At 35.8% G+C, this 17,639-nt stretch overlaps 1 protein-coding gene across 3 annotated transcripts in view; it reads right to left on the bottom strand.

Annotated features, from left to right (window-relative positions):
* Positions 1-2,720: 2,720 nt before the first annotated feature.
* Positions 2,721-17,639, bottom strand: part of LOC135687303 (ras GTPase-activating-like protein IQGAP1) — a 54,601-nt gene continuing 39,682 nt past the window's right edge. For 2 of the 3 annotated variants that reach the window (XM_065203833.2, XM_065203832.2), the window contains exons 28-41: positions 16,727-16,920; positions 16,161-16,235; positions 15,555-15,930; positions 14,862-15,094; positions 14,225-14,357; positions 13,670-13,772; positions 13,140-13,278; positions 12,584-12,671; positions 12,072-12,169; positions 11,709-11,823; positions 9,726-9,886; positions 9,115-9,246; positions 5,027-5,135; positions 2,721-3,136 (exon numbers count right to left, since the gene is read on the bottom strand). In XM_065203833.2, the coding sequence (XP_065059905.2) occupies positions 3,023-3,136; positions 5,027-5,135; positions 9,115-9,246; positions 9,726-9,886; positions 11,709-11,823; positions 12,072-12,169; positions 12,584-12,671; positions 13,140-13,278; positions 13,670-13,772; positions 14,225-14,357; positions 14,862-15,094; positions 15,555-15,930; positions 16,161-16,235; positions 16,727-16,920 (2,070 nt within the window). In that variant the 3' untranslated portion in view covers positions 2,721-3,022. Of the gene's footprint in view, positions 3,137-5,026; positions 5,136-9,114; positions 9,247-9,725; positions 9,887-11,708; positions 11,824-12,071; positions 12,170-12,583; positions 12,672-13,139; positions 13,279-13,669; positions 13,773-14,224; positions 14,358-14,861; positions 15,095-15,554; positions 15,931-16,160; positions 16,236-16,726; positions 16,921-17,639 lie in introns of those variants that run through there. The other variant, XR_010516182.2, reaches the window with a different exon arrangement.

Raw genomic sequence — 17,639 nt, 5'->3', positions numbered from 1 at the left:
GAGCTGCAGTCGAAAATACGGTCGATTCCGCAAAGCTGCAAACCGATAAAGGCCTGCAACTTGCTTCAACTTTCTTCAAATTCTGCACCTTCTCAAAGCGACTGATAGCACCGAAAAGCGACGAGTTTTGATAATGTTTTCAAAAAAGGCGATGGGGACAAGAAGGACAGTTTCAATCTCAACATACTGGAATGAAACGTTTTATAGTTAACAATATGTTTCTTACGCAATAGTTTTCAATGAGTGTCTTGCCCTACTCAACTTAGTCAGCCACCATTGTTTTTCTTCAAATAGTTTAAATGTTAACTTTCTTGTAACGCGTCGCCCTAATCTTATTTATTGAACTTAGCATTTATAGGGAACAAAAAAGGATTTAATGATTATCATAGTCGTTTTAAAGGTTCGTCAATATCTAGACAAAGAATGGAAATTGAAACACTGCCTATATGACTCCTGAAGTTGTGCCTACTTGAAACGTCGTAAAAAAGATGTCTAAAATCTAATATAGTTACTGTTACATTCGCTTCAAATTAATAATTTTTCTATCTCGCAAGTTTTTTCACTCGCAAGAAAGTTGAGAAATCCAGAAGAAGAGGAATTTTGGGAATTGCATTCTTTCCTTTCAAAGAAAGCCATCTGAATTGGCCTAACGTGACTTAAGAACGCGTGAATGGTTGATGTCTTCTTTGTCTTTTAAAAACGTTTTCTATTTGTTACCTTCATTCGAACCGAAATTTACTTCTTCTAGTATGCAATGAAGCTACAAAGTTTTACTAACCTCGATAATCTGTCAAAGCTAAGGAAACGCATGCTCTCAGCCGTTTGAGCATTCAAAATACGCTTCAAGCCTTCCTTGCAATTCTTTCGAGTTCCACTATTTTGTTACAGCGGGTTCTGTTAAATCAGCATAGTAATAGAATTCCCTTTGCAGTGCTTCAAATGGCGTGGAGTGTACAGTACTGTAATCTACGTATGAAAGTTTATTGACTTAACTTTGCTGCTCCTCTACGGAAACACTACAACTATAAAACCATTGCACTAACGAAACACCCCTCGGGACTGAAAATCGTGCAATTCTTCTGCATGGTAGCAGATTTGATTGAGAATCGTTATGCAATTGTTTTTCAATTCTCAATGGTCTCCTGATATTTTTTGCAGAAAAGGCAAAGCCCAGAAAGTGTCTTCTTTAACAGCGCTGGACAATCGTACATTCATTTCGTTCTTTTTTAAGAAGCTGTCTATCAGAACAAAGCCCAAAGATGACCAAAGGCAATGAACAAGTTCTGATCACCCTCAACGTCAAGAAAAGGCTCGAAAAAGACTCTTTAAGAGACAGGGGATGGAAATTATCGTTTTATACAATTAGGTATCTATTTCTGGCTCTATTAACGTACATCATAACACAAAAAGCTCCTGATGACTGATTACGTGTTCTGTTTTATGTTATGTTATATGTTATATGTTATATGTTATGTTTTGTTATGCTATGTTATGTTATGCTATGTTATGTTATGCTGTTATGTTATGCTGTTATGTTATGCTGTTATGTTATGTTATATAATGTTATGTTATGTTTATGTTATGTTTATGTTATGTTGTGTTATGGTATGTTATTTTATGGTATGTTATGTTGTGTTGCGTTCTTGTGCTTCTATGCTTCTTGTTATTTTTGGAAAAACAAAACAAGAAGCCCAACAAGAAAACAGTAACTTACAGGACATTCTTCAACTCTGAAGCAAGAAATAATTTATCAGGCAAAATTTCAATCAAAACAATTAGATATCTTTTTTTGAATACACTAGTTTCGGATTTCATTTTCCCACGTTCCTATTCGGCTTTAATTCGTCAGTAAATTCATTTCATCAGACCTCTAGTAGCAGCCTGTTTACTGGAGAAGTCCGGAAGTGTTCCGTGAACAGCAAATTGAATTAATATAAAAATACTTCCTGATGTTTATATAGTAACATTATTTTGTTGGATTTAATTCCGTACTTTAACAGATAATTACAACACATAATCCCATTTTACGGCGGGTTTGCATTCATGGGAGGGCAGGCAACGATTGAGAATTTCGCGGTTTCGTGGCAAAAACTCTTTGTGACTGCATACCGTTAAAGATCAATAAATCAATAAGAATTTAATAAAAAACATTATTAAACGAAATTTCACAAAGCACCTACAATGTTCGATCATTTGTTATATTTTGAAAAAAACCTCTTCACAACTGCAAACGGTTAAACAATTTCGAGACTCGAATAAGGTTGATGGCAAATAAATAACCATCCAAAAACAAAAGACGATATTTTCATGCGCTGCACAATCAAAATATCGATAATTCTTTTCTTCTTAGAAAATACAACAGCTCAGTAAAAATCGTTCACGGAGTTTTCGTTTCAAATCTTTAGCCTAACAAAACTCAATTTTATTGTTGAATCCGCTCAGGTATAGAAGGAAAGCAACCTTTTGCACAGGCTTCCAAGCCAAATGAATTTTGAAAAATTAATAAAAAACAAATTCTAATGAAACAGTTTTGCTATGGTTCTTAGAGCCAGCAACTTACAATTTCGGTTCATGACTTACAAACGAACAGCAATCTAAAACTTCCTAATTGATCTGAGACCGACTAATAATTGGAGCAATATACTTTCTTTCGCCACTAATGAGCTGGCTGCAAGGATTCTTCCACTAGACGGAATGCAACAAGAAAACACAAGAACCAATAACGAAGAGAAGGAGATTTGATTTTCACTTAAATATAGAATCTAAGAACCAAATCTATGAATTCATTTCACAATGCTTCTGTAAGTAATACAAAAATGTTGGATTGCATAAATCACTATCGCCTTAGATTTGATGTATGATAAATGTCAATCATAAATCAGACAATTCGGTCATCAATTTACAAAATTATTTCTTTGTGACAGCAGTGGTACAAAAATCGATTGGTAAGGTTTGTTAGTCTAGATAATTCAACGATTGAATAACTGACAACATAGTCAGCAGTTTTTCTTTATTACCCGAATTATTTGCCATAGAATTTCTTGTTTACCAAAAAGATAAGCAGATTCACGTTGATTTTTGCCTTTCCAAACATCTTCATAACAGCTATCCCCTCGTACTGCAATTGCAGCAGATCCTAAGCAGAGAAAATACGATTAAAGTAGGAGCTACCTCATATAACCAATGGCGTTATATAAATGTTCTACACTAAAGACAAGTAGCTGCTTATTGATTCATTGAAAAAGCTTTCGAAATACGTTTCTGAAGCTAATTGATACAAGTGTATCATGTAACGAGCATTTATAGCCGTGACGCATTTAATTACGAGGGTTGTGGGAAAAAGAAACGCCTGCCAGCATGACGTGGAAGCAGTAGATACGAGAATGATCTAAGGACCTCTATTTATCTTGCCATCGATTTAGATTAGCTTACTTGTAAATTTGTATTTTGTGGACTAACTATTTTGTAATCGATGTAAAATAAATATGCAACAACAACAACTCTCTATGCTAGTTGTGGTGAACACAGGAGGGAGGCCGGTACAGATTGATCTACATGAAAAGAAGAGGGGGCTTGAACAAAGTTAGGCTCACAATCAAAAAAGTTCATGTCAACGGAAAAATGATATGATGCACTTTGGCTAGACAGGATACCAGGGCCGGAGCTTTCATTTTCTATAAGTTACAGTCAATTTGTCTATGAACAGATGAAGTCCTTGTTTAATCCCTTACTTTTTAGCTATGCTCAAACTGTGCTTCGTAATTAAATTAAAAGTAATATACAGTTGCAATTTAGAAAAGTCTCTTTATTAACAAGGCTGGTGTTGCAATAAATCAAACCAACAATAGGAAAACTCCTTATGCCTGTTAATCCAATCCGAAGGAACGACGGGTTTTGGATCAGAAATCCTAATCTTGACAAATCAAGATGAGAATTCTTGTCTATTAAACAATTAGACAATTGAGCTGTGGTGCTGTCTTACGGCATAAAACCCCAAGATGAGGATTTGGTGGAAGAACTGGATTCAAAAGGGAAGATGTAATAAACTATCAGAGGCTCTGGATTAATTTGAAACAAAACAAAGCTTCTTGTTTAATTTCAAGCAGCGTCTTGGCGCGAATGCTAGAAGAACTCAATAGAATATTAACAGCGATATGCGTCGAATGTCTACAAAGACTGGGCATAAGAGAAATAATAAAAGGGATGGCAAAACTCTATTACAGCAAGGCCAATAACACAGCCGCATGGATTTAATCGCTTTACACTGGGCGCTAGAAGCTGTTTTTGCAATCAAAGAAAGCCAGTGAGTAATATATTGGAGAAAGGACATAAATATACGTTATCTCTAGCGATTGGGAACTTTCTCAGAACAGACAGGGTCCAGAGTTAAAATAAATTAAAAAGCATTTTCTTTTTAATTTCTAAATTCTCCTCTAAATTTCTAAATTCTTGGCACCAAAAATAAACACCGGGTTGAATAAAAAGAAAAGAAAAATGTTATACGCAGCTAAAAGAAGGCCTAAAGGCAAAAGCAAACTTGATTATCTCTTTAAAGAATTGAAGTAAATTAAGGCGCGACTGATCCTGTTTTTGGTGAAAATGTGGCTTAATTCGATAAAGCATTTTGTCGAAGTTAAATTGATACCCACGTAGGTTAAATTAAGATTTCACTTGTGCAATTTAAATCACATGGAAATCACTAGCCTGTGATCGTCATTAAGCTCTTATCGTGGATCTTGAGTTGAAAAACATGGATAAGTTTAGATAGAAGCAAAGATATATGTGACATTTAGATCGTAAGATAACAATAAACCAGTCAGCAGCTCTTTACTTTACACCAAAAAATTTCCAAATACTAATCGATTTGCCCACCATGGTTGCTGCTTTACGCTAAATGTAGAATAATTCTCGAAATAAAACAAGGCCCGAAAAAGGGTTTTGAGACTAAAACCAAACGGCGATTGGTTAAGGATAAGACCTGCAAAAATTCTGAGGATAAAACAAGGTGACATTTATTGGCGATTACCTGGAAAACAAGTTCCACTTTCTCCATGGCAACACCCATAAATCGTGCAGAAACTTGGAAAAGACCAATCTCATCGCCGGCAGTGATCTCAAAAAGTACATTTTTGAATCTAAAATAAAAAGAATACAGAATGTCATATTATGAATACAGTTTGCTACATGACCCCTTGCAGTGGTGCCCAGAGCGCGTGTATGGGCCGACCGACAATCGATTTGCTTTTGTTTGTTTGCAAATGCCAAGTACATAGGAAGCACTTATGCCTCGGGGAAGGGGTGAGGTGGTTCAGAAAGTTTTGAAGGGCACTTATCACGATCAGCAGTCACCAATACATTGGCATAAAGGGCACTGTGACGGCAGAAAACCAAACTTAAAGGCCATTTAATCCTTCTTTGAAAATCTTGGGGCGGGAGAGGTGGGGTGGCTTGGTGACTCTGGGGCAATTGGTTCCTGCGTCTCTGGGTGAAATATTACGTAAAGGCCAACTCAAAAGTAACATGTTCGAATATGATAATGAGTTTTAATGTCGTTGAGGAAAAAGGTTTATGAGTGTTCCCGCAATAATTGTATTCTTTCTTTCCCTTTTTTATAAGAGTAGAGCTTAATAAAGGGAGATGAATCATAGAATACTTTTCAAGACATCAGTGAAAATCAGTAATATAAATAAGTTTGTTATTCAATATTGTTAGGGTTAACTAATAGCCTGTGTTTCACACGTCAAACAACGACAAATTAACGGAGTTAAACCCAATTTGCATGTCTCAATGGGGAAGCTTCAAATGTGGTCTAAAGATGGTCTCCAGCTACATGCCTTCACAATCTTGAGCGCTTTTTGGAAAACATTCTAATTATCTTCTTTTAATAACTGCACCAGGAATAAAAATTGTTTGGAGATTAAAACCATCAAAAAGCAAGAATGGTGTCTCTGGAAGGTGTCTATTAACATGGGCAGAAACCTTTTGAATCTTCTAATAAAACATTTTCAAGAAATGAAAGACCACCCGGTTGCATCAACGGTAATTTCATCGAGGTTCCACTTATTCTCCGATCACGCTGCGACGCAGTTCTGCACATCATATGAACTTATTATACCAGCATTTACGATTCTAATAACCTTGATCAACTCTTTGTATTTTACAGTTTGTTTACGCATAAAACGGTGATGATCCTCAGCTATAAACAAGGCTGGTACAATGAAGGGAGAAGTTACACAAAGGCTACCCTGCCTGGAAACAAAGTACATCCACAGTTACGAGTGTATTGAATTAACCATCGCGCTGCGCAGTTATTAATTTGCATCGAGGTTGGCCTCGTATTCTTCATGCTGAGAGACATCTTCAATGATTCAGTTATAGCGTTAGCTAGCAGCAGGTTCAGATATTTGCACATACCATATTTAAGCTGCTTAGCACATGCGTAAAATTCTAGGAGTCGCATAGCCATTTAAAAGCAAAGATAAAAGTCTCACTGTACAGTGTCTGTTGCCTAATTACGACAAACTTCACATTATTAGATGCTTTTCTTAAATGATATTTCATGTTCAGATCAATCCTCTACCATAAGCATTGTTTTTGTAATTTTACCACTACTGCCGCGCTGGCAACAATAACTGGTGGCCAAATCAAGAGAAACTGTACGACAAATTTATTGAGGAATGGAAATAAATTCTTAATTGGTTACTTTCAGTGTAAACCTTTGGGAATAACTCAATCGCATCAAAGTAAAGAGGTTAGAATTTAGCTTATTTATATCAGAAGGAAACGATTAAAATATCCCTAGCCGAAATCCCAACTAGGATGACAGGCAGGTCTTCAACGTCAAAATTAATTAGGAAAATAATGTGATACATAATTGCAATCAACATAGGCAAGTTTCAGAAGTGAAAGGTCAAAGTGAAATGTCCAGTGACAGACTGGTACGTCGACAGCTAGTTTTGAACTCTAACAAAAATTTATGCTTGTAACTTACTTAATTAAGAAAACAGAAAGCAATTAGGATAACAGCGTATCTTTTAAAATTTTTTGTGGTGTTTATAGCTGCATGGGGTCCAAAAACGGACCAACATGGTTGGCATTATGTTAGATATAGGATAGGCGCCACATCACGTGCCAGTAATTGGCTACACAAAATGACAGAAAAGCCACCTGAGACGGATATGCTTGACATTTTCGCCTGACCGGTTTCCCAATTCCACGACAGTTGAGTTCAGTTAGTTGTTAAAACTAGACTACATAAGATCAGACTTCAACCATTGAATACTGGCACTTCCCTTATAATTGCACGCCAATTTGCAAAACAATCATCGACGTAATTATTTGAACGAATCATTACAAGTAAACTTAGTTCATGCACTTTGCAGAAAAGGATCTAAACAAAACGCCAGCTTGCAAGCAAACACGTCTCTATTTCTCTATGCGAGTAAGTCTGCAACATATCTCTATATGGATAATAGCCAGCAAATACATCAATGGTGCACTTATTGGTATCGAGATAAAAACAAATGCGTGTGATCATGATGCTCTTGGAAATGTTAAATAGCTGAATGCTGAATTTTGAGATTCTGAGTTAAATGAGTTTTAGCTTAAGTTGGTGATCACATTTGAGCCCCCCCTCCCCCCTTCCCCTACAAATCTCCCTCGACGCTCAAGAGCTCATCATCAAATAATGCTTGGAACTGCTTTAAAAGAATCGTCGTGATATGTGACGTATGCAGCAAATGGAAACAAATACGTAAAAGTCAACAGAGCAGTAAGAGATATAAATCATAAAAGGACATGAACATATGACCCAGAGGTGGAAAAAAAGTTACTAATTTCGGAGCGTTAAAAGAAGTCTGTAACATTTTGCTAAATAAAGTATCGTGCTACAAGAGTATCGTTCCAACAAACACAAAGCAATATTCTTCACGTTAATTAATGACCAAAACAGACAAACTTCTGATCTATATTTCAAAAGCCTGAAATCAGTGGATAAGAATGCAAAGCATCTATATGAGTTAATATGCAGTCAACAATCTTTCCTGATTTAAGCGCTCTGAAATGTGACGGAAAATGAGTCAGTTATTTGACGAAAATAAGATTAAGAGCCAGGGCTGTAATTTCATCAGTATTTAAAGGACTGAACGAGCTCATACGCTGGCAAAAGATAATATTAACACGCTGGCAGCGCTGTGGTGGTCTAGAGAAATTTTGAAGACATCAGCCGCTTCTAGCGGGCTTTCGATATAGGAAAAGGTAAGTTTAGTACGATAGATGTCAAGATGTTTGTTGCGGACTGACAAATCTTGTCGTCTAGCGGAACCTTTTAAGGATTGGAGATTCATTGGATAAAAACTGTCGCGAGCAGAATTTGATGGGATTAAGTTCATCAAGATAATGAATATCTCATTGCTGTGGTAGATTTTTAATTTCAACTTTTATCCAAGAACGTCACTCTAACCAAGAACACGACAGTGAAGATATCAGATTAAAATATAACGTAATAATTGTTGAATCACCTGGCTAATGGTTATTGATTATAATGGCACTGTTTGGGTGTTATTTTTTAGAGAACGCTCAGAACTATTATAGAATGTGAATGGGAGACAAAGGACAAGGCGCGCACAAAAACAAACAGATAAATGAATATTTGAAATAGAGTTGTTTGTTTACTTATTGGGTCCATAGCTTAATATCCTTTAAAACAGGGAGAAATTATGGTTCAGATCATGGACCTAGCAGTTCCCTGTGTTGATTTGAGTTTTCTGGACTTCAAACGGGACGCCCATACCTACCTCAAAATAATTTAATGGCAATGAATACCACACATTCTGAAGGTCGTAAACAGGAACAATAACCAATTAATAATATAAAGAAAACTTCAGAACTGTACAGTCTTTAACCTGCGCAATATGAAACATCACTGTCTTTTCAATGTTTATATATGTAAAAGTCATCTATGGTGATTGTGTTAAGTTTTCTATACAAACTTGATCTAATAATGCTATCAACAGAAATAAGTGCTAAGTTTAAGCTCTGAGACATCCAACTTGAGATCACAACAAAACCGAGAGTTGAAATAAACGAATGAAGTCTTCCAGACCAAATACTTACTGTGTTTGCGGTAGTCCCTCGATCTCTAAAATAACGCCCTTTTCATACAATTTCTGGCCACTGTACTTAATGGAGCCTTTCACGATCTTCTCCTCCTTTTTGCCCTTTTTGGCTTTGGCTTTGGTATTTTTTCTAAAAAAACGAGGAACAGCTTGCAAAATCAAAGATATTTTCAACAAAGGCTAAAAACGAAACTGACAGAAACAGACGTCGAGCAGAGATTAAGACTTTCTAAATTGGAATTAAATACATTGCTAGACAGTCATGCAATGGGCGAAGGTTAGGCTCATAACCGAGGGAATCTTAGGGGGGAAAGGGGAAAGGAATAAGAAAAAGCTGTGAAAACGTTGCCTCACTTGCACTTTTTCTACGGTATTACGGTATTAGCGTTATTTATTCGAAAAGCCGTTGGGTATAACACACGGGGTGAGGGGGAGGGGGCTCATGGGGAGGGCTTTTACATTAATAGGCTTTTACTTACGGGGACGTTTTCGTAATGTTTGCGGAATTAAGGGTCCCTTCCTTATGGGACAGAAAAGCATTTTTTACATTTTCTTTCTATTGAAGAGTGAATCTAGGTGCTGCACGAAATCCAAAAAGTTAAAACTTACTTTTTGGCCAGATTGTCAAGGCAAACTTTAATGTACTGATTGTAATAATCGATCTGTTCTTCATAAAACTTTTCTTTGCGGTTTAAATTGTCAACTGTTTCCTTTAATTTTTTCAGTTCTTGCTTCCTTCTTTGTCTATATCGGCGTTGGTTCCTGATATCCTTGTAAAAGGAAAAACAGGACAAATGATAACATTAGTTTTGAGAAGTCACGAAATAATGAGTAATTACAGAAACATCTTGAGACACTGTAAATACCTTCAAGCAAATTCGAATGTGATTTTATTGAGATTCCCTGCTATCCAAAGCAAGGTACAAACACACTAGAAATATTCCACCTTGTGGGGAGTGCTGAATTGGCGAAAGCTTTCAATGACGAAAGCAAATCAATTAAGATAACAAGGATGGGATTGCAGTCAAATTGAGATATCTGGCCAGATGTTTTCTTGGTGTTTGATATAAAATAGAGATCATAATAGAAAATAATCAACGATCTTGCTTTCGAGAGGTAAGATAGGAGGATGCTTCAGAATTTAATACAAGCATCCTTGAAAGAGGGCATAGAAAAGGGCGGGGCCTTCTAACAATCGAAAACAATGGCCATTCTTTAATTATGGAAAGGATAAAGCAAACATGCAGGAAATCTTAACGTCTCAGCTGACACGAAAGCGCCACGTTACTGATGTACATCAAAATGGAACTTATTTCAACAGCTGATAAAAGCAAATAACAAAGTCATTTTAGTGCCATTTGAACATGAAAATGTAGGGGAATTTTTATACATTTCTAATAGAATAGAATGTGAGACAAGCTGGCTGGCTATCAAAGCAATAAAAGCCTCTTTATAATAATAAACAGACTCCTTAAATTTGGTTTGATTTTAGACCAACTGGACTTATGTCTGCGGCAAATAAAACCAATAAACATGACTTCAATAGACAAAAGGAATTCATTATGAATTTTCATTGCAATAATTGCCGCTTCAACCAAAGTAATATGAAAAAACATCGTAATTAGCTAATCGCGATAAACTTGATAAATTATGAGCAGTTAGTGAGCAAATGGCCAAGAAAAAGTAACCACTAGTTTCTTAAGATTGTTTTTCCTTGAAATAATACGGATATAACTTCTACCGACAGGCAGCTTATAATAAAATAGCCATTAAGTCTTGGATATCAGTTTATCAACATATTTCATTTAAAAATGTAATCCAATGGTCGTCATGGATTTATTTTTAACATAAAAAAGGATTAGATAAAAAGTTGGTTTGAGAAGAAAATTGAATCATGTATTTGGAAAGCGTTTTCTAGAAGCTTGTGGGATGGGCTGCAGTGAAATTTCTGAAAATTCACACAAGTCTGCAAAAAGATAAATGTCACACATATGTCATCACAAATATGTAACAAAGGACATAACACCTCGGCATGCTTTCAGGAGAATGAAACCATTGCATAGCCGCAAGGCCAGCTGGTCAAGGAGACATATTTAACTAAGCTCTGGATGTGACAGATTCCCTTTTCAGCGACATACACAAAACAACCACTATTAGTTTTGACTCGTCAAAATAAAGAAAACGCAATCGTAGGTGGGATAGATAAGACAAAAATACGGGTAGATTCTGGCAATAAACAAAGAGAAACAGAAGTGTAACTGTTCTGCTTCATTTGTTTTCTCAGAGAAACTTTATCAAGGCGTGCGAAACTTTAATGACTTTCCAACAGACAGTCTTGCATGTGACGTTTGAAAAGAGATCAAGCAATCAAATAATATCTGGCCATGGACAGGTTTTCAAATCACACAGACCTTTTAAGGTTGCTATTTAAGAGATAGCGTCTATCAATAGCACATGAAGTGTATCAGTTGTCAATTTCCTGTAACCGATTGAGTAACATATGATACCGATCTATGGAGCTACAAGTCTGATTCTATATAGAAACATATGAAACATAATGAAAGAAATATGAAAGCTCGATATCATCCATACTTTAGCAATGGCGTTGACGATATCTTGATAATCATTTTTCGCTGTGACTAGGCCCTGTGCTTCTAGAAGCTTTAGGTTTCTCCAAATCTTCTTTTTGATATCCTCAAGTGGGAGCCTGCAAAATGAAAAAATACATGCATTTTACGAGCCGAACTTCCATTTACGTTTAGATGTCCTTAAAGGTCTTCAATTGAAAAAAATCATGTCAAAGAACAGGCACGGGAATTCATGTACAAGATCTAAATTTCAGTCGTAAAATTAGATTACTGGATATAGGTTTTATTTTAAATGGAAAGCAGTAGCTATCAAAGCATTCAATAAGGCTTCCTTTGCGTTTTGAAATACACAAATAGCATAGCGAACCTGCTTTCACCATGAACCGATGCAGATCTTCTGATGGATGCCTGCTTTGTTTTATCTATGCTTTCTCTCTGCTTCATAATACGTTGATGTTCAGCTTCCTGAATTTAAAATGCGTAACTGATTAGAAATCTAGCCGACTCTTCTTTACAATTAAGTTCATAAATAAACATTTTTTGAAGCACCTCAAAGCAAGCGTTAAGACCCTTAAGATATTCAAGTAAATTATGTCCATGTAAAAATGAAGGCATATTTGATTATGAACTACAGAACGTAACAAAACTGCGATTTCGATTTCGTACGTCACAAAATTAGCTAGAAAACTGATACAAACATATGTTGAGAGCTGTCTAATGGCTCCTAGAAAAGCCAAGCAGTCAATCACAGCATGAACCATTCAACAGTAAACCTCTTTATGTCCATCTTATAACTTACACTTTATATCAACCTTGTATTAGCCGAAAACAAACAACATCTATGATAACTAGATACAGACATGATACTAGTCACATTACCTGTTCTGAATTCGAAGTAGTTTCGAGAATTTGAACCAATGTTTCGGCATGCTGCACTCGCATGACCTCGACAATAAGCTTCTTGGTTCTAAAATGTAAGATGACGTCATATAGCAGTCAATGTATACCAGAGCTACATACTTAGCGAAAGACTATTTTTGCCAGATGCCTTCCTCATCTCTAACAGTCGTAACAGCCTTTGAATCTATTAAGACTTTTTGTAGAGCAAGAAAGTTTAAATTTACTACTCGAAGATAAACACGTGATATGAACACAAAAGTCTGGTAGAAATCTTTTCAGAACTCAACTGCAGGATTGGATTTAGCTAAAAGATACAAGGAAATGAAACTTCCATTATTAGTGACTTCCTAAATAACTGCCATGTCCAAAAATAGTCCTAGAATTCTGTGGGCATAGCAGACAATAACTCTGGTCCCACCTGTATGGAAGTTTCACAATAAAAGCGGAAACTCAACACAGAAACTACCAGGAAATAGCAGTCACGTTTATCAACATTTTAGCATATACAAGTCCTTAAAAGAGATGACGTAAATACCTAACAAACAATGCTTTGATATCGGAGTCATCGTCATCAGGCACCTCAAATTTGTTTGTCAAAGTCAGTGATATTTCAGTCTTGGCCATTCTCGCTAGTTGCTGCTCGTTGTCTTCGCCATCAACTGCTTTCACGCCACCTGCAAAAGCATTTGGTCACAACAAACTGATCATAAACTTTTCTTAAACACTGTCTCTTATATACAGTACACTTTAAAGCTTTAAGCATCTCTGCCAAATTTTTTTATTCATGAAATCCCAATCCCAATAATAGAAAGATTAATGCATAACATAGTCTTCGACTGGTTTTTTGGTAGTTGTAAATACAATTTAATATGGATAACGCAAAAAAGAAAGAAATAAACTGTTAAATGTTACATTTCATATGCCTTTGGCAAGTTTTGTTTCATGAAAGGTAGATTGAGACACACCTATAAGAAGGTCAGCCTAAATCTCCAAAGTGATAATTGCACACAACATAAGATTACTTGTGTGGTTTAAAAAAAGAATTCGAAGTATATCAGATATTACCAATCATATCCTCCACTGTTGGCACTTCACCAATATCCGAAAGGATGTCCCTGAGGGGATCATCTTCATCAGGTGCAAGGCTGTCCATGTGTTCATGAAGCAGCTAGAAATAAATCAACATTTTTGGAAGTTTTTATTCATCAAATCTTAACAGCAAAATACTGAGAGGAAAAAATATATAAACTGTCTTTTTGAATGCTGCAGAGTTATTGTCAAAAATATCCTAAATTATGTTAATTTATTTTTCATATTGCATAAAGAGTTTTCAGACATGATATTTGAGTTAACAAATATATGCATTACAATAATAGAATTATATGCATCATAATAATGTCTTATTTGTAATAATTATGATTTTGGTGGTATTTCTAGCATTATGAAGCAACTAAGACTTAAAGAAAAGAACATTGTAGATCTTTAAACTTTTATCATGCAATTCATTAGAAACATCTTCAAAAACTTCAAAAGCAGAATTTTCGGAGAGATATTCTTGTCTTCAATTTTTCACCAAGCACCTATACCTCAGCTTTAAACAACAAGAACGAAGGATCATACCTGGTGTGTGTCTATAATTTCTTGCACTGTTATGTAGACAACTGGCTTGGCCAACATTGTTATATCGCTGTATTGGTCAATGCCAAAATGAGCTTCAGCATCCTCGACTTGCGATGTTGCCCGGAAGAAATTCCTTTAGAAACAACATCAATTTATAAGGCTAAAAAATTACCAACTAGAATTCGCCAAAACTTGAAAAACAGATGAACCTTGAATGCAAGTTTGAAACACAGGAATCTTAACCATGCTGGCCGTCTAGTTCAAGTATAAGCAAGACCACTGGGAATATGATGAATAAAAGGAAAGAAGAATAGTGTGAGCAAAGCAACAAATCAAAAAATCAACAAAATTTGTGGTAGCCTGAGCTGACATCGTTAATAGTACGAAAATAGTGAGTGAAAACAATCTTCGCAGTCCTACCACTCTTTGAATTTCTGATAATCCTAGAACCCAACATCTCAAGGTTCAAAATATGTCGGGGGTTGGGGGGGGGGGTAACATGAAGGATGCAAACTTATTGAAAGTACTCAAAGAGAAATAGGGAAATTGGCAATGAGCACCAAGAAACCATGAAACTATGAAAAGAAACACTCCGGAAAAAGGATGATTTAGCATGCTAGAGAAATTCTGCACCCACCTAAATTTATTAAAAGCTTGTGCAATGTATGGATTCAGCGAGCTAAGATGGGCGTTCTCTCCACCAAACATCTTGTTGGAAGCAGCATATTGCAATACCTTTGCAATCGATCCAAGATTCCTACGCTGGTCTGACGTCAGCCCACGATCGACACTCAGATCAACAATATCAAAAGCATCTGGAGCTACTATTGCTGGATTCATGTAACGGTAATAAATCAAGTTACCGACAACCTAAAAGGAATCACAAAGGGATAGTCAGCCAATTATAAATAAATCGAGGAAGGGGTCTTAACAAAGTTTTGATGGTGTCCCATTTATTGGAAATTTGGTGATATGTCATACTTGCCAGAGTGTACTCATAGACTGAAGGGCATAACAAGTCTATAAGAATGTAAGAAAGCAAGTTCATCACTATTAGCCAAATTCTGAAAAGTTTGAATTTGATTGGAATCAACGCGACTTAAATGTTCCACCACCGTAAAGTAAGCTTCTATTCAATATATGCAAGTTTTGACTTAAAAATAGCGAATGAAATTAAAGAAAATGTGGAAGCACAAGTTACTAAAGCCTTTCCGACACTCTTATCCATCCTCCTTCTGAACAGTTTAGAACAAAAATCCCTTCAGTGTTTTATTCTCTTTCTCTGCTATTTTCATACTTTAATTGGTTTTTACATGGCTTCTGCCCTTACCTTGAGAATATCATCTTCTCCTGCTTGCGGAAACTTCTCACTTAAAGCCTCCCTCAGTGTCATTGCCACGTATTTCATTCCATAGGGTATTAAATCTGTGCTCTTAATGATCGAATTCAAGAATTTATCAGCGGCCACCTGCAAGCATTTAATAGAAGCTTCGACTTTGGCCACAACTTCAGGGTGTTTCATTGCAGTTTCATTGTCGACGTCATATGGAAGTTCACTTGGTTTGCCAGTCTCAGTTTCCGTTTGATTAATCCATTGCTTGTAAACGTCAACCGGGCTGGTATGAATACTCAAACTTTTGTCATCTAAGATTTCCTTGACAAGTGGCTGTAAAATATCCCTAAGTGAGCTCTGACCCTTTTGACCCCTAGAAAGAAGTGATAGCACTTGGCTCTTAAAAACTATTAAAGGACAAACACACACACACACACACAATGATGAAATAAAATTTAGAATAGCCAAATGGGCACATATTGTTACTTATTAAAAAGGCATAAGAAAAAACGAAATTTTGCAGAGAGGCCGCAGAAAATCATTGTCACTAACGATAAAAAATATCCTTCTGTGACACAGTATAATGAAATCACGAGGGCCTACCTGTTGAAATGGACAACCATCTTGATTACTGTTGGATTTCCTGTTATGATCTCAACAATTTGATCAACCTTGGACCTGAAATTTGCAAGAACATAAATATACCAAGTCACATTTAAAATATGGAAATCTAATGCTGAGAAAAAAATACGCACTAGCTTTCAAAACATGCAAGCATCTAAGAGCTCGGATTATGTCGAAAAATTTATAACATATTTTCTATGACCAGAAGATTGATTCTATGATACATAAAAAGAGTATAAAGAAAGGTTTAAAAAGTTCCATTTCTTTCTTCAACTTTTCTGCTAAGTTACTTTTCAATGATGGATCTAACATAATTCACAGTTAAAAAAAGTTCCAAGTAAATTTCGATTACGTTAGCCAGTTACAATGAACTAATATTTTTAAAAGGGAATGAAGTGGAATAAATAGGCTAGGGACGCAACAGGGTAGGATAGTATATGGAACATAAGTAACTGGCTGTGTATGTTGCATCAATTATAAACCTATGCAATACGGGTATCTACACCAAGATATCGTTAGACACTTGTTCAAATATCAATACTCACGCGATTTCTTCTCTCAGTGCAGTCTCAAACAATTTAAGCAGCAAATAATCTTCACGTGAATTGGATGCATAATTGTACAGTGTAAGAATCACAGACTCCATGAATTTAGTCGTCTTGCTTTGTGGCATTTTGAATATAAGTTTAGCAAGGTATGAGGGGTTTGTTTGAAGCAAGTAAAACAAATGCTGGTAGCCCTACAAAACAAAATCCATTCCTTCACAAAATTCAGGGTTAATATGAACTTAACAAAGAAGTAGAAAGATATGAGAGTTAAAACAAAGGATATAACTGACAGTGATATAAGCGGCTTTGCAATTCAAATAAATATTTCTAATGGTATTTAAGAAAATGTAACATGCATTTCTCATTTCACTATTTATTACAAAAATGGGAAAATTAATTAGCAAGGAGGGGCAAAATTAACAAAACTGCAATTATTTTGTAGAATCTTTTTCATAATATAGATAGCACTTTGATGCTAAGACTGGTTTTAATAACTGTTTAAAAGAAGCCATTTAATAAAGGACATCTTCTAATGGCAGACACTTCCCTATCATGAACATCTCCAAACAACGAAAAAAATTATTACTGTCTAAAAAGGTCTTCAAGGTGAAAACAAAGTTTTCCTCAAAAAACACCTTATAATAGTTATAAATGATAACTATAGTGGGTCGCTAATAATGACTTTCCTGCAAAGAAAATATTCCTTACAATAGTGCCCACCGTCAAAGTAAATTTGCAAATCTTTGCTCTTCTCAATTTCAAGCCCCTTCCATCCCAAATACTTCCCGTTTATGGCAGTTTCGCCTCATTTTCATCAACACAAAATAATACAAATGACTACATAGACCCTTCAAGAAAAACAATGTTTATTAAGATGGCTGTTTTGACAGCTTACAATTCGCTATGAATG

The sequence above is a fragment of the Rhopilema esculentum genome, chromosome 20 (genome assembly GCF_057945365.1).
Source record: "Rhopilema esculentum isolate cy_ngs chromosome 20, ASM5794536v1, whole genome shotgun sequence".
In the NCBI taxonomy this organism is placed as follows: Eukaryota; Metazoa; Cnidaria; class Scyphozoa; order Rhizostomeae; family Rhizostomatidae; genus Rhopilema; species Rhopilema esculentum.
The sequence above is the reverse complement of the archived record's forward strand: the minus strand, read 5'-3'. Positions and strand labels throughout refer to the sequence as shown.